The sequence below is a fragment of the Helianthus annuus genome, chromosome 4, assembly GCF_002127325.2.
Source record: "Helianthus annuus cultivar XRQ/B chromosome 4, HanXRQr2.0-SUNRISE, whole genome shotgun sequence".
NCBI lineage: Eukaryota > Viridiplantae > Streptophyta > Magnoliopsida > Asterales > Asteraceae > Helianthus > Helianthus annuus.
In genome coordinates this window covers 16,065,023-16,092,815 of record NC_035436.2, presented here as the reverse complement: position 1 = coordinate 16,092,815, position 27,793 = coordinate 16,065,023, and the positions used below count along the sequence as shown (strand labels likewise).

General features: G+C 37.8%; 3 protein-coding genes across 3 annotated transcripts; 2 read left to right on the top strand and 1 right to left on the bottom strand.

The window, feature by feature from the left end:
- Positions 1-1,075: 1,075 nt before the first annotated feature.
- On the top strand, positions 1,076-6,254 carry LOC110905182 (protein LOW PSII ACCUMULATION 3, chloroplastic; the record flags this gene model as incomplete). Its single annotated transcript, XM_022151077.1, has 12 exons — positions 1,076-1,320; positions 3,169-3,199; positions 3,300-3,392; positions 3,560-3,622; positions 3,793-3,904; positions 4,474-4,559; positions 4,802-4,860; positions 4,962-5,064; positions 5,161-5,221; positions 5,385-5,467; positions 5,603-5,683; positions 6,066-6,254. Coding segments are annotated over 12 exons (1,077 nt in total), but the record flags the coding sequence as incomplete, so codon positions are not given.
- A 601-nt stretch (positions 6,255-6,855) lies between these two features.
- Positions 6,856-9,369, bottom strand: LOC110905183 (receptor-like protein EIX2). The gene has a single exon (XM_022151078.1). The coding sequence runs from the start codon at positions 9,367-9,369 to the stop codon at positions 6,856-6,858; it is 2,514 nt and encodes an 837-aa protein (XP_022006770.1).
- Positions 9,370-21,173: 11,804 nt separating this feature from the next.
- LOC110907915 (G-type lectin S-receptor-like serine/threonine-protein kinase SD2-5) lies at positions 21,174-24,795 on the top strand. Its single transcript, XM_022152828.2, has one exon. The coding sequence runs from the start codon at positions 21,507-21,509 to the stop codon at positions 24,681-24,683; it is 3,177 nt and encodes a 1,058-aa protein (XP_022008520.1). The 5' UTR covers positions 21,174-21,506; the 3' UTR covers positions 24,684-24,795.
- Positions 24,796-27,793: the final 2,998 nt, after the last annotated feature.

Genomic DNA, 27,793 nt, shown 5'->3' with positions numbered 1-27,793 from the left:
CGATGGTAGCGACTCCCGGCGACCGTCGGGTGGTGATTGGTGAGGATGACTGATGTTTTGATGATGATGATGTTGACAGGGAAGGCGGTATTACTGCTGACTTTTGATTTCAGATTAGATGGATCTCCGGTCGGGTCAAACAACGGTGGTTCTAGGTGGCTTTGAGTTCAGATTAGATGGATCTGGTATTACTGCTGACTTTTGATTGTTGAGTGGAGTGATTTTGCTCAGAGGGTTGATCTTCTAGTCCTTTTTTTAAGGTCTCGGGTCAGATTCCTAAAATTTAGCCGCCGTATGCCACCACCGGTGGGTGGTGGCCGGCTGTTTCAAGAAGAAGAAGAGGAGGGGTGCTATTGTGATGTGGTGGTTCTGTGTTTTTGGAGAAGATGAACTGGGGTTTTTTTGGAGGAACTGGGAGAGCGAGATAGAGAGACTGAGAGAGAGAGAGAGAGATAGATAGAGAGATGGGTTATGAGTATATATATTTATTTTTAATTAATAATTAGTTATAATAAAAGTATAATGACCAAAATGCCCCTGAAGAAAAGGACAAAAACCAGTTTTTTTTTTAGAAATCTGACCTGATTTGAAATTTGGATTAAAATGGCAACAAAATGCAAACCTCGGGGACCCAGATGTAACAAATTTGGGTTTTGGACTAAAGTGGCAAAAGTGAGCAAACCTCAGGGACCATTTTGGCTATTAACTCATCTTTTAATTATACTACCAACTAAACTTTTTTTTTTTGAACGGTAAATTTGAATCACTGACGGACCACTGGAGTATCATCGTGCCACCAGAGGAACCACCCGATCATATCCATCTCCAATAGGCATAATGTCACACCAATTCAAGAGGAAACCCAATAAACATGGGAAAACCCCCCTTGTGGGAATCGAACCCAGGACCTATTGGTCCCAAAGCTTCCCACCACCAAGATGCCACTAGGCTATAAAGTATGGGCCCCAACTAAACTAAAAGTTAAAATATAAGTAATTGTGATTATTAATATTTAAGTGTTTCTTTATTACTCAATAAATAAAAAAATAAAAGTTTAATCATTTAATCATTAATTAATCTGACTCTCTCTCCTACTTCCTCTCTCTTCCCCGTTCGAATACTCTTCAATTCCTCATCTTCCCTCAATAAAACTGCAGCGAATACAATCAGGTGCAGCAGCAGCAGCAGCAGCAACGAAGGTTCTTCTATTCCTGCAAGCCTAAGTTCCTCTTCTTCCTACCAAGTTCTTGTTGCAGATGCCGCTAATTCTCTCGCCTCTGCTCTCGATGACGGCAAAACGCGCCTCGAAATTGATTTCCCGTAATTCTCTAATCTATTCATTTTAAGCATTTTTATTAGACACTCATGCCTCTGTTAGTTTTAAAAAAATTGCATTTGATTTGATAATGTGGTGATTGTTCCTCATTGCATGATTTGTTTGTTGAGTGTTTCCCCCAAAAGAACAATAGCCATCACCACCCGACATGTTGTAATTCCGTGTATGTGACATCCGGCCCCTCGTACCAACCAATTTGTTCATTAGGGGACCCGGGGTGCTCAATCCCCTGCCTTCGGGTACCCCCTACTCGCAGGCCGCACACCGCCACCGGTTCTGCGGGTAGTAGTACCTTGAGGGTAGGGTCTACATTATGCACTACCGGATGGTCTTAAGTGTGATAAGAGGAGAGAGAGAGAGAGTGGGGTCAAATTGTGGGTCCATGTTTTATGATAGTGGTTTAGGCCGAGTGACGTGAGGCAAGAGGATTGGCAGGACTTAAGGTATGTGGGTTGGGCACCCTTTCCCCCCTTAGGAGCACATAGACATGCCACCCATCACTAGGTTACTCCCACTTAAGAACGTTTAACTGTGGAATTTTGCTCTCACCCATATCCAGTGCGACCAAAACGCGTTGGTGATATTTGAGACGGGCCATTAGTTACGGCCCGGTTATTGAAGTATATTATTATTAGGTTTTATTAGTGTCAGCCTACGGGCTCATTCTTATGATCTCTATATATAGTATGACAACCTTCATTCATAATCAATTGAAGTATTTTACCATCTTACACCAGTATGTTGTCCGTACTCCGTAGGCAGAACAAAACGATGTGGGATTGCGTAAGGTATCACAGTGTAGATTGTGGAAATGCGATTGTATATAATTCATACTGTAATATAAAATTAGGTAAAGAGGTAAATATTGGATTAGTATAGAAGTAGGAGATATATGCCTGCCTATTCATGAAGTTAAAAGAGAAATGGAAGTCAATAAACAACTATCAACATTTAGATTTGAGTAAAAATGGAACACAAGAGGTTATATACAATCAGATGGGTATAAATGGAACACCAGAGGTTATATACAATCAGAGGGGTATAAATGGAACACAAGAGGTTATATACAATCAGAGGGGTATAAATGGAACACCAGGCTAAAATTTGCTCAATTATTCATCTGCAAGAAAACCAGCTCAATGGAGTTAGGATATAACTCCAGCAAGTTCTTAGCATCAGAAACTCAGCTGCAAGTCCCGTTGCCCAATGAGAAGCCGCTAAAACTTGCTCAATTATTCATCTGCAAGAAGGCCCCGTGCCCTAAAAATTTAATGTTTTTGTATTGGACACGTAGTTTAAAAAGCGTGCTTGAGGTGTGGGGCTATCGGAAAAACGCCTCAGGGTCTAAAGGTGCCGCATGTGTGTCAAAATTAGGGTCTGGAGGAGGCTAAATTTATGAATGGGTTTGATGAAGGATGTAAAAGAGGTGAGAGAGACGCCAGCTTTCAGTTGTACATATAGCAACGTCTCGCGTACGGGAGGATCTCGCTTCGCACCTTGGCTTTCGGGTCATAAACACCTTGGAGGGCCTCATGCTTTTTAAAAAAACAAGCTTGGACCCACAGTTCATGACCAGCTGCACTGGCTTCATATCCGCCATCAATACTAGTGGCTCTAGACGAGTCTAAGTCACTTTTCTCACTAAGTAATAAGAATGATCGTTTGTTTGTAACGGGAAATCAAAAAGCTAGTCAGTCTTTATTTATCTACTGGAGTATATACATTGTCTGATTGACACCTATTCAATTGTCATAACTCATAACTTTGATAAAACTTCTGCTTACATTTGTTATTTTCAGTTTGCTTACATTTTAAATTGTTGACGTCAACAGGCCATTACCTACCAGCATTTCTTCATATAAGGTATCTTCGTAGACTTCATCCTTTCTTGCTGGTTTCGTAAAATGAAGCTTCTCGAAGCTTTTTTCTAAGTATAAAGCTTCCCCTATATGACATTGTGAAGGGGTCTTCAGATGAGTTTACCGATGCCAATGTGCAACTTGCATTGGCTGTTGTAAGGAAGCTACAAGAAATTCGGGAAACACGAGCTCGCATTGTAAGTCATTTTTATTTTCATTTCATTTGAAGTATCTACAGTTTTTGTCCCAAATTTTAGATAACACATGACCCAAATCAACCCATTTACAAGTAAACGGGTGAAAATTGCCACCTCATCGTCAACCGTTGATGGTATACGCGTTTCGAACTTATTGTTTGATGTAGGTGTTCCCTGACAAGCCAGAAAGACGTAGAGCCTCAGAGCTATTCAAATCAGCTATTGATTTGGTAAGTGAAATAATCGTTTTAGCAATATGTTCTTGTTAGCTGTTGTATTCTGCTGGTGATCAGCTTAAAGCAGTATGATGATCATAGATTACAATCCCTAATTTCTAAATGTTAATGTCATTATAAACCCTAATCTTAGATTCATAAATCCCTATATGTCCTTAATCCAGGTTGACGGAGTCACTATCGGTTCATTGGATGATATTCCAGCTGGCCCTGTTTCTTCCTTCTTCAAATCTATAAGGAACACACTCGATTTTGATTTTGACGATGAAAATGAAGGTTACTTTTATAGAAAAACAAACTTCTCTAAACTTCCATACTGCAGCGTTTATTTTAATGTGAATGAGGAATATAGTATATAATAATTAGAATGTAATCTAGACTTAGATTATTTGATCATGTATTTGGATTAGATATTGGTCATAAGGCAGGAAACGAAAGTCAAAGGCCGTTAATTGGCGGTTAATGAGAGTTTTCTGGTACCCCAAACGAATGGGTATAACTACCTTGTTCGTACCGTTTCATAGACTATAAATGGGCGCAAAATTGTATGGATACGTAGATCAATTTTATAATCAAAACAGTTTGCGTTGACTTTCGTTGACAGACGAAATTTATCCAAATTGACCCCATGTTATTGTTCTTGATGCATTATTAATTCACATTTAAGTGTTCTTGATATCCAACAGTAATTACAATTTTTGTTGCATAAGTGACCCGTTTATGACATATTTTTTGTAACTGACCCGTTTATAACATTTTTTATAACTGACCCGTTTATGACATTTTTTTTTTGTAATTGACCCGTTGATAACATGTTTTTTGTAACTGACCCGCTTATGACACAGATAGGTGGCAGTCTGACAAACCACCAACGCTTTACGTATTCATTTGTTGCAGCACCCGTGAACTTGCTACCATCGAGACATATCTGGTACGGGTGTATTTTCTCTTATATGGATTGGTTTAGTAACAGGTAAAATCGGTTCAGGTTGAAAAAGGTGGTTTTGCTACATGCAAAAAAGAACAAAATCAGTTTGGTTGACCAACAAACACTTCTTGTCCACTATAAAAATTCTGAACAGTTAATGTTTGAATTATGGTTTAGAAACAATATTGTTAGGACAATAATTAAAATATCTGAATAAAACAATATTGGTCCATGGTGACGTGCAGGAAAAATTTGGGGCATCAACACCCGCGCTTCTATTTAATCTGGAACTTGAGACGTTGCGGTAATATTTATGTGGATTTAATTTCAGATAAAATTCACATATGATGCCATTAATTTTAGTTTTTTTTCCTCTGTGACAAATGGAATGGTTGGATTTGGCAGAGCCGACCTTGGTCTTCTTGGTTTTCCACCGAAAGATTTACACTACCGATTTCTTTCTCAATTTACTCCGGTTTTTTATATTCGGATAAGAGAGTATTCCAAGGTAGTTCTTTCAATCTTATGATTTTATTTATTTAAATTATTATTTTTATAGTGTTTGGCATTTCTTTGATAGACATTTTTACTTTGAAATGTAAAGACAGTAGCAGTAGCACCATATATTGTGAATTACACTGGGGCCCTCTTCCGCCAATACCCTGGTAAGAATATTAATTTTGACATTACGTTGATGACATGTCAGCGGCCCCATCTGATGCCATATATATGCATATGAAATAAATATATTTACAAGTTCCTCTAAAGTTATCTTTTTTAGAACAATTAGCTTTAAAATAAATATTAATGTTGACACTACTGTTGCAGGACCCTGGCAGGTGATGCTTAAGCAAACGGATAATTCATATGCTTGTGTTGCTGAAAGTGAAACCCGCTTCACCCTTAATGAAGTAAGTACTTCACACTTAGTTTTTGATCCGTTTCTTTTCAAGCCCATTTTGTTTATTTTAGTGTTCGACCCGTTAGGGATAAAAGGGTAACCCGAATTCACACATTTTTCATAGACATTTGTTTGGTATGAACAGACGAAAGAAGAACTGCTAAGGGTTCTTGGACTGAAGGAGGAACAAGGAAGCCAACTTGAGTTCCTTCGCAGGGGCTATAAGGTAAATTTCTCATTTCTATTCGTTCCTCCAGAAATTCACCCTCCACCCTTAGGATGTATTTTTCTAGAAAGTTCCAGGCTAAATCACTCATCAGCCCATCCATCATCATTACCGTTATCATCATCGTTAGATAATAAACTGATGGTAATTCAAAGATGTTTCTTGGCTAAATTGCTCATTTATTTATATTGAATACGCTTTGAGCGGCTTTCAACCAATTTGACCCGTTTGCCTGTTTTCAATTTAGTCATTTTTTTTTCTTACAAAGTTGACCCCTTAAAGGCTTTGTAGAGTTCAAACTTTTGACCTTCTTCCATAACCCAAATTGACCCGTTTACCATTTTTTTTGTACATTTGGTATAATTCGGTGTGTTGTTTGCAGACTGCAACATGGTGGGAGGAAGACGTTGATTTGGAGTTATCATCAGCATGGCGTAACTAAGTTGAACCCGATAAAAAAAAACGGGGCCTAGTTATGATCATTTCATATTGTTTTTACTTGTATATCAATCAGTGCACATATTTCCTCTTGATTTTTTATTTCAAGTTTTATATACTTCCATTTTTGTCACTAGGTCTCCTATTGGTCATAGTGAAGAATATACAAGTATCAGAATATAATTTTCTATCGATTGATGTTGAAGACAAAGGGCAAGCATTGGAGCAACCTTTTAACCTATCTATGTGAAATCAAAATCGGTTAATTTCGGTTATATTTTATTATTAACACGTTATATGGGTAAAAGTAATAAATCGGTTAAGAAGAAAACGGGTTAAAAGTTTTCTATTAATGTATCGGATGACAAATAAGAGTTATAGTAACTATATATATTATTATTTTATAGATTAAACATAAAAAGACAATTAATATAAGGATTCATAAAACCCCCAACATAGCTATGCAAAACCTATGGTTGAGTAATATTTTATCCTACAAATTTATTTACCTCAATTTCCCCTAAGTTGCCGCATCCCATTTCACACCTTTTTTACTGCTTCAAAGAAAATGATCATACAAAGAACAAACTTACTAACACAAACAACACGACATAACATTATCCAGTTTTGATACAAAGTTTTCAAATTTTGAGGTAAAGCATGAAACATATTACAACATCAACAAGAATACATGTGACAACAATTTGAGGTAAAGCATGAAACATATTACAACATCAACAAGAAAACATGTGACAACAATACTTATGTATAACATCATAAACCATATACCTTAAATTACTCACAAAACTGAAATATGCAATCCTCCATGATCTTCTCACTATCAATGGACCCATAATCATCCAAAATCCACAAACAAATCCAACCACTATGCTTATAATCAACCCCCAATCTGCTCCATCCTCTTCTTTTTTCTCTCCTATTGTATGAGTTGCTGCTTTAACCCGTTCACAACCATTAGTTTCAGTTAGTGGAGCTCCACAAAGTTTGTTGCCAAAGAAGCTAGACTCACCGAAGCTTTGAAGTTGTGTACCTGTTGGAATTCTTCCTGTTAAATTGTTGAAGGACACGTTGAAGCTACTCAAGAAATGTAAACTTGACAAACTCATGGGAAGTTCCCCGGAAAGCCTGTTTATGGATAAATCTAAATATATCAGTTCTTTCATGTTTCCGATCTTCTCTGGGATACTTCCACTTAATTGATTTCTTGATAAATTCAACGATTTTAACTTCAAGAGGGACATTAGCTCACTAGGAATGTGTCCGGTGAGATTGTTACTCGAAAGGTCTATCAACATCACTAATGGAAGAATACTACTATACGTGTCCTCCCGTCCGTTCGTCACCAATGAATCACCAGCAATAGATAGTTCCGGTCCAGCGAAGTAAGTAAAGTCATCTTTTGAGTTGGTTTCGATGCCGGAAAGGATACTAAATTTGTTGAAACATATTGGAATATTGCCAGATAGGTTGTTATGAGCAAGATCTAATATATGAATATGTATAATATGACAAAGCTCATGAGGAATATTTCCATCGAAACGGTTGGATCCAAGGTTAAGAATTCTTAAACGAGTAAGTTTTGTTCCAATCCATGTTGGAATGCTTCCAGTAAGTTCATTCCTTCCAAGTTGAAGAACATCTAGATCTGTTAAGTTCATTAGAGAAGAATGTAATCTTCCGGAGATCTTGTTCCCATGCATGTTCAGATACGTTAAATGTAAAGAACCCAATGTTCTTGGAATCTCACCAGACAAACTGTTATTCCCCAAATTTAAGATATCCAACCTTGGCCATTTCTCCCAACACTCTGGAAGGTCACCCGACAAATGATTATTTTCCAAATTAAGAAAAGATGTGCTTGTCACACCACTGGAACACAACAAAGGATGTAACGATCCCCAAAACGCATTTGAGCTAATGTCAATAAATTCAAGTGTGGCAGCGATACCAGAGAACGTTAAGGGTCCTCGAATATGATTATTTGACATATTCAAATCCCATAGCTCGGAGAATGATCTTACAAATGATTCAGGCATGGGCGATGAAATGCCTGTGTTGCTTATGTCTAATTCCTGTAAATCCTTCTGTGATTGCAACCACGACGGAAATTGAGGCCCTAAAACCCAATTTCTCAGAAGCAAGGATCTCAACTGGAAAAGGGGAATCCAGTTTGCAACTTGCAGCTTTAAGATGAATTTGTTAGCTGATCCTTTTAGATCCTTCAAGCTCACTAGTTTGATAAAGTGAGCTTCTGTCACAACACCTGTAAGCAAATTATGAGAAAAATCTAAATGAGTCAACTTTGAAAGTTGTCCAAGGCTATCAGGAAGGCTGCCATCCAGTCGGTTAAAACGAACATCCAACCATTCCAATGATGATAATTGTCCAATCCAGTCGGGAAAGCTTCCATTTATTTGGTTAAAACTAACATCCAACTCCGCCAATGATGATAATCGTCCAATTGAGTATGGAATGGGACCAGAAATTTGATTTACACTAAGATATAATGTTCTGAGAAATGACAAGTTTCCTATGGAATGAGGAATTATCCCAGTTATATGAGTATAAGATAAGGATAATGACTCTAAGGCAGGTGATTTGCACGCGAAAAAACTTTCAAGAAAATATGTCAGACTAATATTACCAATATTGTTACCAGACAAATCAATCTCTCTGAAATTACAAAAGTTACCCAATGATTTAGGTATTCTCTTAGTGAGTTGATTGTCAGACAAGCGCAGGCTAATAAGATTTGTTAGATTTTGAAGGGAATCTAGAACTGAACTTGAAATACCACAACTTCTAATATCTAATGTGATGAGATTACTACTAGACAACTCTTGAAATATTGAGGAAGAATTCATGAAATCATTCCTGGCAACAAGAAGCAACTCAAGAGAAGTCAGATTGCGGAAGCTAGGAATAGGACCACGAAAATAACACCGAGTTAAATCCAATGAAACTAGACTAGTTACACTGAATATCCATTGTGATACTGAATTGTTAAAATTATTGTAAGAAAGATCGAGAACAGAAAGGGATGTGAGATTGACACTAGGAACATACATGTGTAGATTTGAGAGTTTGCAATCAGACAAATGTAGCTGGACCAAAGAAGGAAGGGTGTTAATCACCTGAAGCCAATCAGTTGCTTTGCTAAGGTCCAAGCCACTCATATCGAGGTGATGCAACATACCAAGACTTGACAACCACTTCATATTCTCCATGCTCGTTCTTTCAAGATTATAATAATGAAATCTTCCAAGACACAGTACATGTAATTCTGAGAGATTCCCTAGTTGTGGAGGGATACTGTTGGTGCACTTGTGTCTGTACTTTGTCTGTATTCGGTCATGATGTAAAACGATGTCTCTGTTAGTCTTGTAAGTTTGACCAAGTCAACCATCCTCCTGGTTTGACTTGGCCAAACAGTTATTAAATGGTTGTCATGTCTGTGTCGAAGGATGACTCATCGAAGGATAGTTTAGATCCTTCGATGAGCTCGAAAGATGAACCTTCGAGGGATGTTGATGGACATCGATAGATCATCCTCCGAGAGTTATGTGGATCCTTCGGTGGTTTTATGGTCGATAGATGATCTTTCGATCATTTATCTGATCCTTCGACCAGACGATCTGTGTTGGGTATATATACCCATGTAATGTGTTCATTTCAAAATAGATAGACAGATAGAAGGCTGTGAACACACACACACACTTAGAGAGTTTACAAAACAGATTTGTAGACATTGGGCTTGTAACCGAACCTTTCATACGTATTAATACAAGTGGTGTTAATCGGTGAATATTGTGTGTCTTGTGTTTGTTCTTGTCTCAACTCGGTTTGCACTCTAGCTTGGATTCCGCACTTGCTAGTGTGTTTAGCATAACAAGGTTAAGGTTTGACCTCATCCTCCGAGGGACCTACAAGTGGTATCAGAGCTTTGGCTCTTTTCCTTGTTAAAACCGAGTTTTTACAAGACTTTGGAGTGTTTGGACACTTGGTTTAGCACCCGTTTTTAGTGTTTTTCTTGGATATTTTGACATAAAAATGTGTCCTAAACTATCCGGGTGTGTTAAAAGACGGGTTGGGTAACTTAAAACTTGTTTTTAAGAAATTTGGTGATTTCCGGCCAAATTCCGGCTTGTTCCGGTGACCGGATTTTCTGGATAAGATTTTCCTTTTAAGGAATATTTTATTAGTCAAAATCAGAGTTGGTAGAAAGAAAGGTGTGAACATACCCTTCTGCCGAAAGTTGACTACCAACTCATCACCTTTTCACCAACCTGTCAACTTTGTGTCAGCTGTGTCAGTTCCATTCGAAAGATATCCTTCGAAGTCGAAAGATTATCTTTCGATCAAAGGAGGTTCGACAGATAACCATCCTTCGAACATCATTCGAAGTCTGTGATCTATCTTTCGAGCCAAGGAATTTTTTCGAACGATATTTATTCGAAAGATAAGGATCTTTCAATTGTGAATCTTTCGAAATCATTGTTCGAAATTCAACAGTGATCTTTCGAACACTGTTGATCCTTCGAACAAATATTGATCCTTCGAACATATCTTCTGTTTAAATTTAACAAGTTTCTGTTTGTCTTGTCTTTCGAGCTTGGATCTTTCGGCTGGTCACTTATAACTTTTTAGTTGATTTGAGTGTGATTTCCAGGAATTAAATTTATCAAAGATGAATCCGAGTTGGTGGGGAACTCCGGCTCCAGATAGTGGAAAATACACAAGTACAGGTTCCACTCCCTCATGGTGGGGTACACCGGCTCCAGACAGTGGAAAGTACACAAATACAAGTCTGTCTCCTTCATGGGCCGAATCTCCAGTGTCGACATCTTCGCAAGAAAATGCCATATCGACGGGTCAATGGGCATTAGTATCAAATCAAACTCCGAGCATTCAAAGTATCTTATTGAGCGAAAGCGAAACAGGAAGTTTGAATCGACCTCCAAAGTTGATGCACTTAAATGAATATCCGGGTTGGGTTGAGAGATTTCGAACATATGTTCTTGGTCAAAATACCGAACTGTGGATACGTTTCACTACAGATTTCGATCAAGCTATAGAGGTTGCTGCTTCAGATACTGCTACGTTTGCCGATCTTCCTGAAGATCAAAAGAAAACGTATGATCTGGAAAAGAAAGCATACGCCATTCTCACTCAGGCGTTAAGCAAAGATATCTACCACCAGTTTGTCCGTTTCAAGACAACGAAGAAGTTGTGGGACGGGTTGAAAACCAGAGGAGTAGGGAATGAAGCAACACGCCAATTGCGTCACGATCTTCTCAAGAAAGAATTTGACGGTTTCACGTGCATGGATAAGGAGTCGTTGGGAGATATGACAAGCAGGTTTTATCACTTGCTTACAGAGTTGGGCAATTTTGGAGTAGTGACAACTACAGCAGAGGTAGTAAAGAAGTTTGCTGATGCGTTGCCTCCCCAATGGAATAGTTTCTTGGAAATCTTGAAGTATAACAGAGTGTTGAGAACTACAAACATCAACGACTTCGTGCAGCTTTTGGAAAACAAGGATCAGGAGGAAACATTAAAGGCAAAAAGAGTTCCAGTGCCACAAAATCCAGAGATGTATTATGGAACTTCCAGTTCTTCGTCTGCAAGAACCGGTTCACATGCTCCACTTCAGACGGCATTTGTCACAAGCACGGATATGTATGGCAATCCAGTGCAAGTTCCTGTTAAGCCAGCTCCCACTACAGACATGTATGGAAATCCAATACAACCACCTCCTCCACCTCCTGTTCAACAACAAGCGTGTTATGGAGGGACATCATCTGCTGGTCAGCAATCAAAACCAAATACAGTACAGCTAGACACTTCAAGCTTCTCTAAGGTTAGTGTAGAAGTAGCAAGGGAACACATGGAGCTGCTTAACACTATAGTAAGTGTGTACTGTGGGTTAGTGGAAGGTCAGATTGGCAACATTAATCTGACACAAGAAGACTATCGGCAGATTGACAAGGAAGAGATGGACTTGATGGATATCAAGTGGGCCTTTGCTAGTGCTATAAGAAGGGCAAAGGATTTCATGGAAAGTACTGGCAGAACCAGCTTGGAAAGCAAGAAAGACACCAAGTATGGGTTCGATAAATAGGCAGTAAAGTGCTTCAACTGTGGTGAACGGGGTCACTTTAAAAGGGAATGTACAAAGCCAGCACAGCACGGGAACCAGAACCCCTTCAGAAACCAATGCAACCAGCATAACCAGAACAGGAACAATGAGCGTACATTAATACCTGTCAACAACCAGAGTCAAGCTGGACCATCAAATGCCAACAGGGCACTTGTGGTTCAAGTGGATGAAGGTTGTGACTAGTCAATCCAGTTGAGTGGTGACACTCAGGATGGTACAGCTTGTTTTGCTAGAATTGTGGAGGAGGCAGTTCACACCAGTGGTGGAGAATCTTCCGCCAGTGGTGGTGAATCTTCTGAAGATGAAGACTCTTCTAGGTACAGCAGGAGTGTTGACGAAGAATCATCCAGTTCAGGTGATGATCATGTGGGTGAGACAGCAAATGTTTCGGTTGATGCTGACATTGATGAGCTATTGGAGGAAGCTGCAGCACTAAGTGATAGAAGATCTATTCTGGTGGATCAAGCTGCTTATTCTTCGTCTTCTCTCCATTCAGCCTTTATGGCTAATGTCGACGGTTCATCAAGTCAGGTATGTGTCGATGAACCAACTGTTGTAAATTGTGATGAATGTGATAGGTTGCGTGCTAGATGTGCTGATGTAGAGAAAAGTATGTCTGAGTTGCAAGGCAAACATGATGCTTTACAAGCTAGTTTGTTTGACTTGCAAGACAAACATACTACAGTGAATGAGAATTTGTGTGACTTGCAAAGTAAGCAATAAGCTTTGCAAGAAAAGTATGATGTGACTTTTATTCACAATCAGAAATTGACTGTGGACCTTTCCAAATGTACAGAAGCCAATATGTTTTATGAAAATCATGAAAAGGAGTTTAAATCGGTAATCGAAAAGTTAAAGAAAGATAAAACCGAGTTAACTAAAATGGTTTCCAGAAAACAAACTGACATTAATTTGTATATATCTCGTCTTGAGACAATGCAAAAAGAGATGGCTTGTGTAAAAACGGAAAGTGAGGCAATCCAACTCAAGTTAGATAGTTATTTGAGTTCTAGCTATGTGTTGGATCACATCATTGATGTCCAAAAGGAGAAAAGGGACGTCACATGCATAGGCTATAAGAATTGTCCACCACCAGTGAGACATAATTATGATGCCATGCCGGATGAGGAGGACAGAGTGTTCTTTGAACCATCTGTGCCTCTAGATGTGAAAGAATTTGCAGCAGGGCTCGGATATACAAAGGAAGTATCATCAGATTCGGATGAATCAGCAGATACATGTGTGTCTTCTGCTGAACTGAATCAGGATCCTCCAGTCATTACTGAGGATGCTGATTCTTCTGATGATGAATCTGATGATGCTGTCCCAGCAAAGTCTGATGCGGTAGTCAAAGATGAGGACATACCTCTCGAGAATCACATTCTATGTGATCCTCCTGCAAAACCCGCTAAGACTGTTGCAATTGAGTCCTTGTCTGCAAAAGAGTCGGAGAGTGTGAACTTGCTATACACTCTTATTGGTGATGATAAAATCTATTCAGACAAAGACTTTCCCATTAAGAATGTGAATCAGTCCTTAATCAGCAAAGTTTTTGAAAACTCGACAAGTAAGTTCTTGGGAAAGACAGGACCACGTGTTACAGTTACACAGTGTCCTCCTATTCCAAAGGCCGAAATTCGAAAACAATTTGGCAACAAGAAATTACCAACAGTGCAGAAACAGCAAAATCATACCAAGCCAAAAGCAAAATCACCAGCTCAAACTCAAAAGAAGCCGAATCGGAAGAAAAACAAGAATGTAAACTTTGTGAAATCGACGGGAACGGACAAAATTGAGACGTTTGAAAATAAATCTAACTTAGATTTTGTCAAGAAAGCTACTGTTCTGAAGAGAAATGAACAAACCAGTTCAAAGCCTAGTACCTCGGGTTCACAAAGTTCATCATCATCGGCAAGAAGATCACATGATACTTCGGGGTTTATTGAACGAAGATCATGTTTTGAGTGTGGAACAATTGGACATATAATTCTAAATTGTCCATATTTTCATAAACAAAAAGGAAAAGTTGATGTTCCCCATGACCAAACTGACCGTAAGCGATCTGTTTCTGCAAAACAAGATCCCCGACTTGTAAAAGAAAGGGAAAAGAAACAGAAATGCCAACAGGTCAAGAAAATTGAAAAGGCAATTAAAACCGATGTGGTTAATAAACCATCTGTTTCTGTAAAACCAGACATTTCAAAAACTTCTGACAACCATGAAGTTAAAATTTTAAAGAATGACACTGGTAAAACAAAACAGACCTGGAAACCAAAAACGGTTAATGAATCAGCGGGACCATCACAATTTACCAATCATCAAAGACAAGAAGTTATTGTTATTGATGAAAATGGAAGACCCAAGACCACAATGGCTTGGGTCCCCCTCTCCAACTAATCTCTGAATGAGTGTGCAGGATGTTCCAGGAGGAACTATTGATAGTCTTAGGATTGTTGATAGTGGAGCGTCCATGCACAAGATTGGCGACTTAAGGCTCCGAAATATTGGTATATCTAGGAGAATGTTGTTGCCATTGATGGAGAGAGAGGAAAGAAAAAGAAAAGAAGAAGAATATGTTGGTGAAAGAATGTGGTTGAATGAAGTTGCAAAATTCGACCAAATGAAGAACGTACCAAAATTTGGTTGTTATGGTTTTTGATTGGGTCCTGCAGAACGGCTGAAGTTCAAAATCAACAAAATGGACGTGTAGTGTACATTTCTTCGCAGTGTGATTGAAGAAAATGTGTTTGTTGAACAAACTACACCGGATGTGCGAATGTCTTGGCGTGGATTGAACAATCACACACTACTTCTCAAGAGGAAGACAAAGACCTTCGCTGGTGCAATGTGGAAGACCAGCCGGAACCAAAGGTTTTTGATCTTGTTGCTGTCAAGAGATTTCTCAGTAGCTGCAAATTCGACTTTGAAGTCCACACCGGGTGGATATCCAATTTGGGAGAGCACTCAGATTCCTTGCAATGCACGAGGCAGTTGCAGGATATGGTTTTAAATTTCTAATCTCTCCTATACTTGTCGATATTTAAGCTGCTTTTTGAATTATTATTATCTCGTACAACACTCTTTGGCCTGACACATTGATCTCGAATATCACCTTACACGTGATTGTTTCTCTATGAAACTCATCAATGTCGTCATGGTCCGCACCGGTTACCGACATGCCAACTGATTTTTCCAAAATTCGATAAATCTTTTCTGATTAAAACTTAATTTTGGTAAACGGCATTAAGGTCAAGCAAGAGTAAAACCAACATCGGAAAATCATTTTTGTAAATACCTTTGTGTTTTAAATTTGTCTTAGTTTATTGATTTTAGGGGGAGTAAATCCAAAATCTGAAAATCCAAAAACATCAAAAAATTTCAAAAACACAAAAACAATAGAAAAACAAAAATGAGTTTCCTGGCGAGCAAAAGAGAAAATGATAGTACATCAGTGGTCTATCCAAACCTCTTTAAACCTTAAATGAAAAACGATAAGCAGCTCTATATAAGATGTATCGGTAGGCTCACAATCATTTTAAAGTGTGCAGGGTGATATAAACTTAAATCGACTGAAGACCAGGTGGGAACCATTCACTGGCATATGGTCTTAGTACCGAAATTTCGTTTGATAGATTGCCGAGGTTCTGAGATATTCGGTCTTTATGTTGCTTATCATCTGTGTATCATGGTTGTATCTTTTACCGAAAAATAACGGGGACGCAAGTCTAGATCTTCCATGATACTATACATACGTGTACATATCTCATACTGCATTCGACCTCAATAAGTGATAAACAATCACATGTCCAAACAAATAAGTGATAAAATATCACATTTATCCGGGAGTCAAGTTCGTCTCTCTGCTGTACGGAAGTACTGACCTGTTCACGGACTTGCTCCTGTGCCCTCATGCATATGAAAATCAAGTTCCTCATAAATAAGTGATTATATCACATAGGGCTTGTTTTCAAAACAAAATAAGTGAGAATCTCACATCATATACGGTCAAACAGATGATAATCGGTATACTCACCGGTAAGATGAATCCTCGTGCATACCTTGATACGGGAATGTGTCGTGATGTGGATGAACACCGGTCGGTAAGTATAAATCATACCTTAACGTATCCCCTCGCCATGATTACATCTGATAAGTTGAGCTTAAGTGGACAACAATACCGATAATTGTTATAGGATGCTTATCTTAATGTTAACTAATTGAACAACAAGAGCGTTTTGGCATGACCGTACACTGATATGATTCTCTTACCCTCGAAACTCGCAAAAAGAATGTCTGTATATATTTATTTACTGCTTTCAGTCTTTACACTTGAAATATTAAAAGACACCTAAAATCTGTTTTAATATAAACTTTATAAAAGCCAAAAAGATTTTATTTCTATTTTATTTTCGATCGTACGATGTTGGATCTCGAGTCTTCGTTACCTGAAACCTGAACGAAAACCAAAGTGACTAAATCTTCATAAACGGTCGAAATTTGCAAATTTTGAGAGTTGGAAACTAAAATTGACAAATTTTTTTTAACTTTCAAACTGTCGGATGGTGTTTGATTGTGCAATGGTCATTCGTGTGTCATTTGTTTATACTAACTATATTCCAAGCAGTTGTTCTCATTACGCGTTTAGATTTCTTGCATGTGCAGATTCTAAAGGCAAGGAGAACATGGTCGATGACAAAGCTTCGGAATGAAGACACGACGTGAAGGCGCTCAAATGATGAAGTTGATCGAGTTGCCGCTGACCATCATCAACACCTCAAGGATCTCAAATTGAAAATCAAGTCATTCACGAGCATAACTCAAGGGGGAGCTTATGTTAAGGGGGAGTTTGTCAACACACTTCCTACATGAAACAGGGAGTTTGTTGATACACTTTCTGCTTCCAAGACGTGAAGACTTTGAAGATCCTCCAACATTGAAGACTTGAAAGGACATCAGAGTCTTGAAGACACGAAGATCAAAGATGATCAAGATCGAGACAAAGCTACAGCCAAGGGGGAGTTTGTTGGTGCACTTGTGTCTGTACTTTGTCTGTATTTGGTCATGATGTAAAACGATGTCTCTGTTAGTCTTGTAAGTTTGACCAAGTCAACCATCCTCCTGGTTTGACTTGGCCAAACAGTTATTAAATGGTTGTCATGTCTGTGTCGAAGGATGACTCATCGAAGGATAGTTTAGATCCTTCGATGAGCTCGAAAGATGAACCTTCGAGGGATGTTGATGGACATCGATAGATCATCCTTCGAGAGTTATGTGGATCCTTCGGTGGTTTTATGGTCGATAGATGATCTTTCGATCATCTATCTGATCCTTCGATCAGCATTTCTGATCCTTCGACCAGACGATCTGTGTTGGGTATATATACCCATGTAATGTGTTCATTTCAAAATAGATAGACAGATAGAAGGCTGTGAACACACACACACTTAGAGAGTTCACAAAACAGATTTGTAGACATTGGGCTTGTAACCGAACCTTTCATACGTATTAATACAAGTGGTGTGAATCGATGAATATTGTGTGTCTTGTGTTTGTTCTTGTCTCAACTCGGTTTGCACTCTAGCTTGGATTCCGCACTTGCTAGTGTGTTTAGCATAACAAGGTTAAGGTTTGACCTCATCCTCCGAGGGACCTACAGATACTTCCGCCAAAATTGGAATATGAAAGGTTAAGGTACCTTAGGTTTTGAAAAGAACCAATGAATTTAGGAACTTGGATGCCTCCAAAATCATTGCAACTCAAATCCAAATGCTTGAGATGCTTTAGATCCAACAAAGATTGACTTATTTCCCCTTTCAATGTCACGCCATCATATAGGATATCACAATGACCGTCAGATCCAGGAAGATGAATACGATGAACATGACCTGTGGAATTATCACATGCTATCCCAGCCCATGTACAACAGTCCTTGTTCTCAGCAACCCACGAAGCGAGTCGTTGTGATTCATCAGTGAGGCCATGCTTGAACCGGAGAAGTGCTTGTCTCTCAACGTCATTGCATAACACATGATGAGAGTTTTGATCAGATGAGCATAAACGAAACAAGGCCAAAACAACAAGAAAGAACAAGTGAAAACAAGAGAAACAAGAATATGAAGATCGAGCATTCATATTGTTTGATATTTGTTTAGAATATGAGATGGGGGCTTAATCTAAACTTGAATATTTATAAATACCAATAGTACGTAGCTTTTACTTTGAATGGACTTAAACATCTAGTAAACGTCAAGTCAAGTAAACGAATGGTACACACACCAGTCTATACGGACACAAATAGCATCAGTTCAGTGTGTGTGGACATGATAAATGAGTGTGTGTGGACATGATAAATGAGAGTGATGGATGAATAAATCAATTTAGAATAAGTCAAGGATAGCTGTCGTCCAATGTTAGTGGACATAAATGGAGAGGTCTATAATCAGCTTTCATTTCAAGTTAGAAAACCAATCAAAATTGGGACCAATTTGTGAAAAGTAGAAATCAGACTTTGAATGAGTCCAAATAAACCATGAAAGGTGCATGACTAAATCTGTCAAATGAAGCTCATATATGGATAGCAGGTGAACTATATTTTGTTCTTTTAGGCTACATGGTATGGGGGCGTCGCCCCACCCGTCTTGCTCTGGCGACGGCATCTACACCAACCCCCTGCGTCTCCGTCCTCATCGTCCGAATATGGACGTTTCGACGGACCAAAACATGTGGGCCCCCCTTCTTTCATCTCGACGCCGCTCCGTCACCCCATCCCGCCACCCCGTCTTCTTTCTTCCCTTCGTCACCATACCGTTCAGCCTTATTCTAAATTAATCATCTTTGAATCATATATAATCATTTTAAAGTTTTAATAGAGAAAACAACACGAGAACCACAACCAATTCATGGCATGATTGTAAATTGACCATGATATATTTATCAAGCCGAATTTTGTTTTTCCATGCCAGCATAATGTATAAACACCCATAGACAATCAAGGAATTTTTATATATATTTTATCTTTAGTATATATAAATAAACATTCTTTCAATTTTTTTGGCTTTTGGGCATCTACCTTTATGCGAGCCTACTTAACATGCAGTTTAACATCAACTCTATCGGTAGAATTTCAAATTTAAACTAACATCAACGAATAAATTAGAAAAAAATATATTCGATCATCGTACTTATAAGTTTCTTAGTCCTTAGAGTTAGGTGACCCGGGGCGCCCCGTGATGACAAATCCTTCACGCGTTGAAGGTATTGAAACACCGCCGCCACCACATTTATTCACGCGTGGAGATTGAAATTTTGAAATTTTGGAACGTTGAGATGACCGTTGGTGAAAAAATTTGACCGTTTATTTATGATTTGGCTATATATATACACACACAATGCAATTATTTAAAATACCAAACAATACAATTCTTCCAACACAAAAAATAGAATCTTTCAAACTTCAAAAAAATACAATTCAACCCAAAATGGAAGGTTCAAGCAAACGAGGTTCGGGTTCGAAGAAAAAACCCGTACGACCGAAGGTTCAAGTTAAATTTGGCGAGCCGGCGAGATTTCGGTTGCAAGACGAACCCAACACAATCCCACCATTTTAAACCCAACCGTTTCCCAACCAACCCTTTCAAACCCAACAATTTCCACCATTTCAAACCCAACGGTATCAAAACCAACCTTTCATTCCACCATATCAACCTCAACAATTTCAAACACAGTTGTTTCAAACCCACCATTTCAACGTCGACCCACGAGAAGATAACAATCTCATCCACCAATTTGTCCGTGCATACCGCGAACCACAACAACTTGATGACGATAGTGAACCGGCTGAAGAAGAAGAAGACTATTATGAAGTTGAAATCGTCCCAGCATACGCCGGGAGAGCTTGGAGGAGCGAAGAATTAATATAAGGATTCATAAAACCCCCAACATAGCTATGCAAAACCTATGGTTGAGTAATATTTTATCCTACAAATTTATTTACCTCAATTTCCCCTAAGTTGCCGCATCCCATTTCACACCTTTTTTACTGCTTCAAAGAAAATGATCATACAAAGAACAAACTTACTAACACAAACAAGACGACATAACATTATCCAGTTTTGATACAAAGTTTTCAAATTTTGAAGTAAAGCATGAAACATATTACAACATCAACAAGAATACATGTGACAACAATTTGAGGTAAAGCATGAAACATATTACAACATCAACAAGAAAACATGTGACAACAATACTTATGTATAACATCATAAACCATATACCTCAAATTACTCACAAAACTGAAATATGCAATCCTCCATGATCTTCTCACTATCAATGGACCCATAATCATCCAAAATCCACAAACAAATCCAACCACTATGCTTATAATCAACCCCCAATCTGCTCCATCCTCTTCTTTTTTCTCTCCTATTGTATGAGTTGCTGCTTTAACACGTTTACAACCATTAGTTTCAGTTAGTGGAGCTCCACAAAGTTTGTTGCCAAAGAAGCTAGACTCACTGAAGCTTTGAAGCTGTGTTCTTGTTGGAATTCTTCCTGTCAAACTGTTGAAGGACACGTTGAAGCTACTCAAGAAGTTTAACTTTGACAAGCTGTGTTTTGGAACTTTTTTGTGTCTAACACTCTAACCGTTTTTATTATCTTGCAGTTTGTGCTACCGACACTATGCTTATAGAGACGACAATATTACAAATAAAAATAGTCAATGTTGTATGTAAGGAGATATTTAGAGATTCATGAATTTTTTATATGTTTTGTGAATTCTAATATATTGTATAGATTTCTCACTTATTTACATTAATATGTTATCTTATTTAGTTATAGCTTTAAACTTTATATAAATATTATTTGTTATACCCGTGTGTCACACGGGAAACTAAACTAGTTGGCATATATATAAATACATAATGGCCTAATCTGTATTTGGCTAATATTGACACTTAAACTACCAAATATATTTAACAAAATACAATATATATACTAACAAATATATTTAACAAAATACAATACATACTATATCGCTAACACTATCAAGTATGATAACAAAATTGTGGCTCCAAGTCTCCAACAGTGGTTGGTCCAAAACGGTAGCTCTAATGAGTCAACCATAACATTGACTTGGCTTGTTGAAGACTTATAGCAGATTGATTCATTGCATTCTTCATCGAGGTGTTCATCTGTTCATTGATCATGAGGATTAATATTTCTAGTTTCTTCTTTGCCTTTTTTCTAATTCTCATGTTATCACTCATTGCCACTGCTGAATCATATTCAGCTACAGCAGATCTTTCCACCACATGGACCACCAATTACTCGGCTGTCAATCCCATCCTCCGTAGAGAAACCAATGTAGCTGTATTCTCCTGCGGCTTCTTCTGTGAAGATAATTGTACCTTTTACTACTTTGCCATATTCATTTCTCCGTCAACTGAATCCCCTGGGCAATCTAAATTCGTATGGTCAGCCAAACAACCCGTCCGGGAAAATGCAATACTGAATTTTACTGCAGCTGGAGACTTGGTGCTAGAGGATGGATTTATAGTTTGGAAGACCGACACAGCTGGAAAATCGGTTGCTGGCATGAACCTAACTGATACTGGAAATCTGGTGTTGTTTGATCACCAGAACTTTGTAGTTTGGCAATCTTTTCATGACCCAACTGACTCTTTGTTACCTGGCCAAATGCTATTTCAAGGTCAAGGATTGCAATCGTGGGAAGGGATGTATTCTCTTAAACTCACGGATAAAGGTGTGGTTGTTTATTACAGATGGTTGGTCTATGGAAAAGTTACAAACAAAGGAGGAAGATACATGAAGTTCTTGAATGGGAGTTTATCATTCTTCATAGATACTTTCGAGCCAAGTGATCCTGTTGGTGTGATTGGCATACCTGAAGCATCATCAGCTCAGTTTATGAAACTCATGCCAGACGGGCATTTGAAAGTGTTTGAATGGAAGTTTAGAGAGTGGAAAGTGATAAAAGATCTTACTACAGTTTTTCCATCATATTCTTATACAGCAGACCTTTCGACAACATGGGATACCAATTACTCAGATGTCCAACCCATGCTCCTTAGAAGAACCAATGGGGTTCAATTCGCCTGTGGCTTTCTCTGTGAAGGAAATTGTACAGACGACAACAAAACCTTCCACTACATCTTTGCCATATTCATTTCTCCGGACACTTCTAATTTCACTAACCCAAATGAAGTTGTTTGGTCAGCCAACAGAAACCATCCGGTCGGGATTGATGCAATACTGAATTTCACTGCAGCTGGAGAATTGGTCCTTAGGGATGGAGATGGAAGCATAGTTTGGACCACCAACACTGCAGGAAAATCAGTTGCTGGCATGTACCTAACTGACACTGGAAATCTGGTCTTATTCGATGACCGGGACTCGTTAGTTTGGCAATCTTTTGATCACCCAGCAGACTGCTTGTTACTTGGCCAAAAGCTGTATAAGGGTCAAAAACTGAAATCTAGTGCTTCATCAAGTAACTTTTCAGAAGGTATGTTTTCTCTTCAAGTCACGAATGAAGGTTTGTTTGGTTATATTGAATCAAACCCACCTCAAGTCTATTACAGAATGGATATCACATATGATGATACAATTAAAGAAAGAAAATACATTCGGTTCTTGAATGGGAGTTTGTCATTCTTCGTTCATTCTTCCAAGCCAAGTAATCCTGATAAAGTGATTGGCATACAAGGAGTATCACCAGCTCAGTATATGAAACTGATGCCAGATGGGCATTTGCAAGTGTTTGAGTTTCAATCTGATGAGTGGAGAATGGTATCAGATGTTACAAGTGATGCTGTTGAAGAGTGTGAGTATCCTTTGCGTTGCGGAAGATATTCCATTTGCTCAACTGATGAACAATGTAGTTGTCCTGGAATAGAATATTTTAGACCAGTGGACGATCGTCAACCCAACCTGGGTTGCTATGAAATTACTCCTCTCACATGTAATTCTACACAAACTCAAGGTTTTATCACACTCGAAAATGTCACGTACTTCACCTATATTCCCGACATGAAGGAGGTGAGTATTGAGACTTGCAAACAAGCGTGTCTACACAATTGCTCATGCAAAGCAGCTTTATACCACTACGGTTGGAATTCTTCGAGTGGAAAATGTTTTCTGCGTTCAGAGCTATTTACAATGAAGACTGTTGATCAAGGTTATTATACTGCTACAGCTTTTATAAAAGTCCAGAATGCTACAACACATCATGTGTCTCATCAAGTGGCAAAAATTGTAGGCTCTACGATTGGAAGTTTTATGCTTCTACTTGTTGTGGCCATAGGGTTTGTTACGTATGTAGTCCACAAGCGAAAAAAGGATGCTGAAATGGAGGAAGAGTATTTAGATCAAGTTCCAGGAATGCCGACTCGGTTTTCTTATGAGGAACTGAAAACCGCCACAGAGAAGTTTAGTAAAAAGCTTGGTGAAGGAGGATTTGGATCAGTTTTCGAAGGGACTCTCGGAGATGGATCGAAGATTGCAGTAAAATGCCTTGAAGGTCTTTCACACATTAAGAAATCATTCCTAGCTGAGGTTCAATCCATTGGTAGCATTCACCATGTGAATCTGGTTAGACTTAGAGGATTCTGTACATGGAAATCACAACGGTTTCTTGTGTACGATTTCATGAGTAACGGGTCATTAGATAAGTGGATCTATCATGGAGTTCGGGAGCACATACTTGAATGGGAGTGCATAAAGAAAATCATTCTTGATATAGCCAAAGGTTTGGCATATCTCCATGAAGAATGCAGGCAAAAAATTGTGCACCTTGATATTAAACCTCAAAATATACTTCTTGACAACAATTTCAATGCAAAAGTATCCGACTTTGGGTTATCTAAGCTCATTGATAAAACTCAAGCTGAAGTGATGACTACCATAAAAGGAACACCTGGATATATCGCTCCAGAATGGTGGAGCTCAATTATCACAGAAAAGGTGGATGTTTACAGCTTTGGGATCGTTCTTTTGGAGATCTTATGTGGAAGAAGAGTTTTCGACAGATCTCAGCCGGAAGAAAGCTGGCACTTGCTCTTTGTCTTTCAAAAATGCTGGGAGCAAGGAACATTGTTGGATATGGTTGACGAACACAGTGAAGATATGCAGGTACACAAAACTGAAGTCCTGGAGATGATGAAACTGGCTGCATGGTGTTTACAAACAAACTATAAGAAAAGGCCTTCAATGTCAACGGTGGTTAAGGTGTTGGAAGGAGGAATGAATGTCGAACCGAACTTGAATTACAACTTCACCGATCTAAGAATTCAGGAACCAACAGTTGGAGGCAAATCAGATTTCACGTTATTGTCGTCATCTCTTCTCTCGGGGCCAAGATAAGCGGCCACATTTTTATGCAATTTCCTCAGTGTAGTTTCCTATTCCAATACCAACAGAAATGTTGGTTATAAATAACTTTATGTATTTTCCTGTTCCAATATCAACAGAAATGTTGGTTATAAATAACTTTTATACTATAATCCTGTTTTTTTCCTGCTCCAATATCATCTGAAGTGGAAGAAAAAAGTGACAAGGAACAAAAATTCAGATTCACACCCACTACTGCTTTTTCAATAATTTTCTTTTCCATTTTCACAAAAACAGTAGGCCAAACTCCCAAATTGTCAAGAAGGAACAAAAATTCGTATGTGTAATGTGAATTGAGATGGGTGTTTGTATAGATATATAAACTATAAAGAATAAAGAAGAAAAGATAAATTGTAGGTAAACCTTAAACCACCCATCGAATCCTACTTGAATCATGAAACTTCATTCCAAAATCCGCATTTACTTTGCATGATTTCCGGAAGCTGCCGTGGGGAACTGTTCATCTCTTCGTAATGTCGCTGGAGAGTTGGCCGGAAGGACGCGGGAGGGGAGATAGTTTTGAGGGGCTGCCGGTTACCAAGGAGTGGATGAAAATGTGGGTGCGGGATTTTATTTATTTTTGAGGATAAAGCACTTGTTATTTCTTTTATTATTATTAAATTAAATAGTTTCTTGTATTGTGATTTTTTTTTTAAATCATTTAGAGTAGTAAATTACTGTTTTGATGCCTATGGTTTAGGTAGTTTAACCATTTCAACATAAAAAAAATCTTTTGACATATCAAACCAACCCTGTGGTTGCATTTTACAATTAATTGTAAGGGTAATTAGATCATTATATACCTTATGGACTGTTTTTTATAATTACAAAGTTATTTTAATATGACTATTAATGTAGTTACTCGAGTTTTTTTTAATTATTTTCTTATCTAAACGATTATTATTTAATAGAATACATTTTAAATATACATATAAATTGTATTTTCTTTAAGTTTTTTATAAACACCGTTTTAAAATCATTTGTTTTTAACCCATTTTCTAAAACTGTCTATCGTTTTAACAGTGAGTAAATTGACATTTAAGTTCCTATAGTAAAGTTCCCGTACAAATAATTTTAACGTACTAAACGTACGAATAGCATGAAAAAAGGAAAAAATGCGGTGACATTTTTGTAGTTATTTGCTCGTAGAGTAATTTTGATCTTGTAGAATAATTTTGTAAAATGTTCTTTTATAGTAATTTTGATCTTGTAGAGTAATTTTGTAAAATATTCTTTTATAGTAATTTTGATCTTGTAGAGTAATTTTGTAAAATGTACCAGTAGAATAATTTTGATAAAAAACTATACCTCACAAAAAAAAAAAAAAAAAACTCCAAAAAACCTAAACCCCCACCCCCAAAAACCAAAAAAGAACCTAATCCCACCCCACCTTCCAAAACCCTAACCCCCTCACCCCACCCCCAAAACCCTAAAAAAACCTAACCCCCCACCCCCACCCAAAATTAATCTACATGATCATTTGTAGAGTAATTTGGAATTGCATGTTATTTGATAAACTTGTAGAGTAATTTTGATACACCTGTAGAGTAATTTTTATAATTACCCTACAAGATCAAAATTACCCTACAAGAACATTTTATAAAATTACTTTACAAAGATCAAATTACTCTACAGGATCATTTGTAGAGTAATTTTGATAATTACTAATAATTACCAAAATGTCACCGTGTTTTTTCAGCAAAACCGTCAGTTCTTACGTTTTGTACGTTAAAATTATTTGTATTTGATCTTTTGTCTTAGTTCCTAAGTTTTGTCTCAGATTGTCATTTTAGTACAAATAGTTTTTTTTCTCCTTTTGGTCCCTAATTTTTTCATTTTTTGTCATTGTGATCCAACCCACTAATCATGTTCAAAAACCTCAGTTAAGTCAAGGGTATTTTCGTCACTTCACATATAACTTTTTGTTTTTGCCATTTTCATCCAAACCCTATATTTATCTATTTCTTTTGTTTGATATTTTGTATATTCATATTGAAACAATACAAATTATTATTATTATTATTACTAGGACACACCCTTCTTCATCAATGAAGAAACGAGGTGCCCCCTACCAGTGGCGAAGCTTGAAAATTTCTACCGGGGGTTCGGAAGTTACCGAATCTAAAAAAATTTTCTATCGCATTGTTTCGAGGTGTATGTTCGGGTCGGACGTTTGTGATTCGATTCAGGTCAGGTCGGGTCAAACACTAATATAAAAAAAAACGTTCTCAAACATTAAAATGTAAACATTGTTTAATAAACAAATGAACAAAGACACCAAAACATTAAAAAAAAGAGAGGAAGGTGGGTACCTGGTTCTCCTGGATGAAGAATTATAGTTCTGCCTCTCTTCCTTTAAGATTTTTCAATTCTTCCCCATAACATAATCTAATAACAAAACAATTTAACAAATCACCCTAAATTTCAAACTCTAATTTCTATCTAAATCAAATTACAATAAGATTAAACATATAAAATTATACGTAGTTATAGAAAGATTCAACAAGTTTAGGGCAAAAAAATCAGACCAATTTCACCCCTAATTTCAACCTAAATCACATAAATTGTAGCCATAAATTAAACCTAACGATAAAAAACACATATCTTTAACCTTATGAAGATTGAAGATGTCGAATAACAGTACAAGACCACAACAATAAGTAGCGCAATAGCAGCAATTTTAGCAATTCTGGCTTTTGTTTCCGGCTGCATTTTCCCCCCTTCTGAGACCTGAGTTCGGACTTCTATTCTGGTCGAAATTCCCAAATTAAACGAATTTGGGTTTTGTTTTGATAGAGTGGGCTTTTAATTTTGGCTATATAATGGTTTGGGCTATATAATATTTGAGCTAATTAAATATTTTATTTGGGCTATATAAATAAAAAAATTAAAACCGGGGGGTCAAAAACGTATATACCTAAAAGTTTTCTTTTTATAAAAACCTGTGGGTTGAAAACGTATATATCTACAAAACTTTATACGAAACATACATACATAACACTACTAACCGAAAAGTTTGGAGGGTCGGGCGCCCCTCCACGCCCCTTGAATCATGCGCCCCTGCACCCTACCACCAGCTAAAA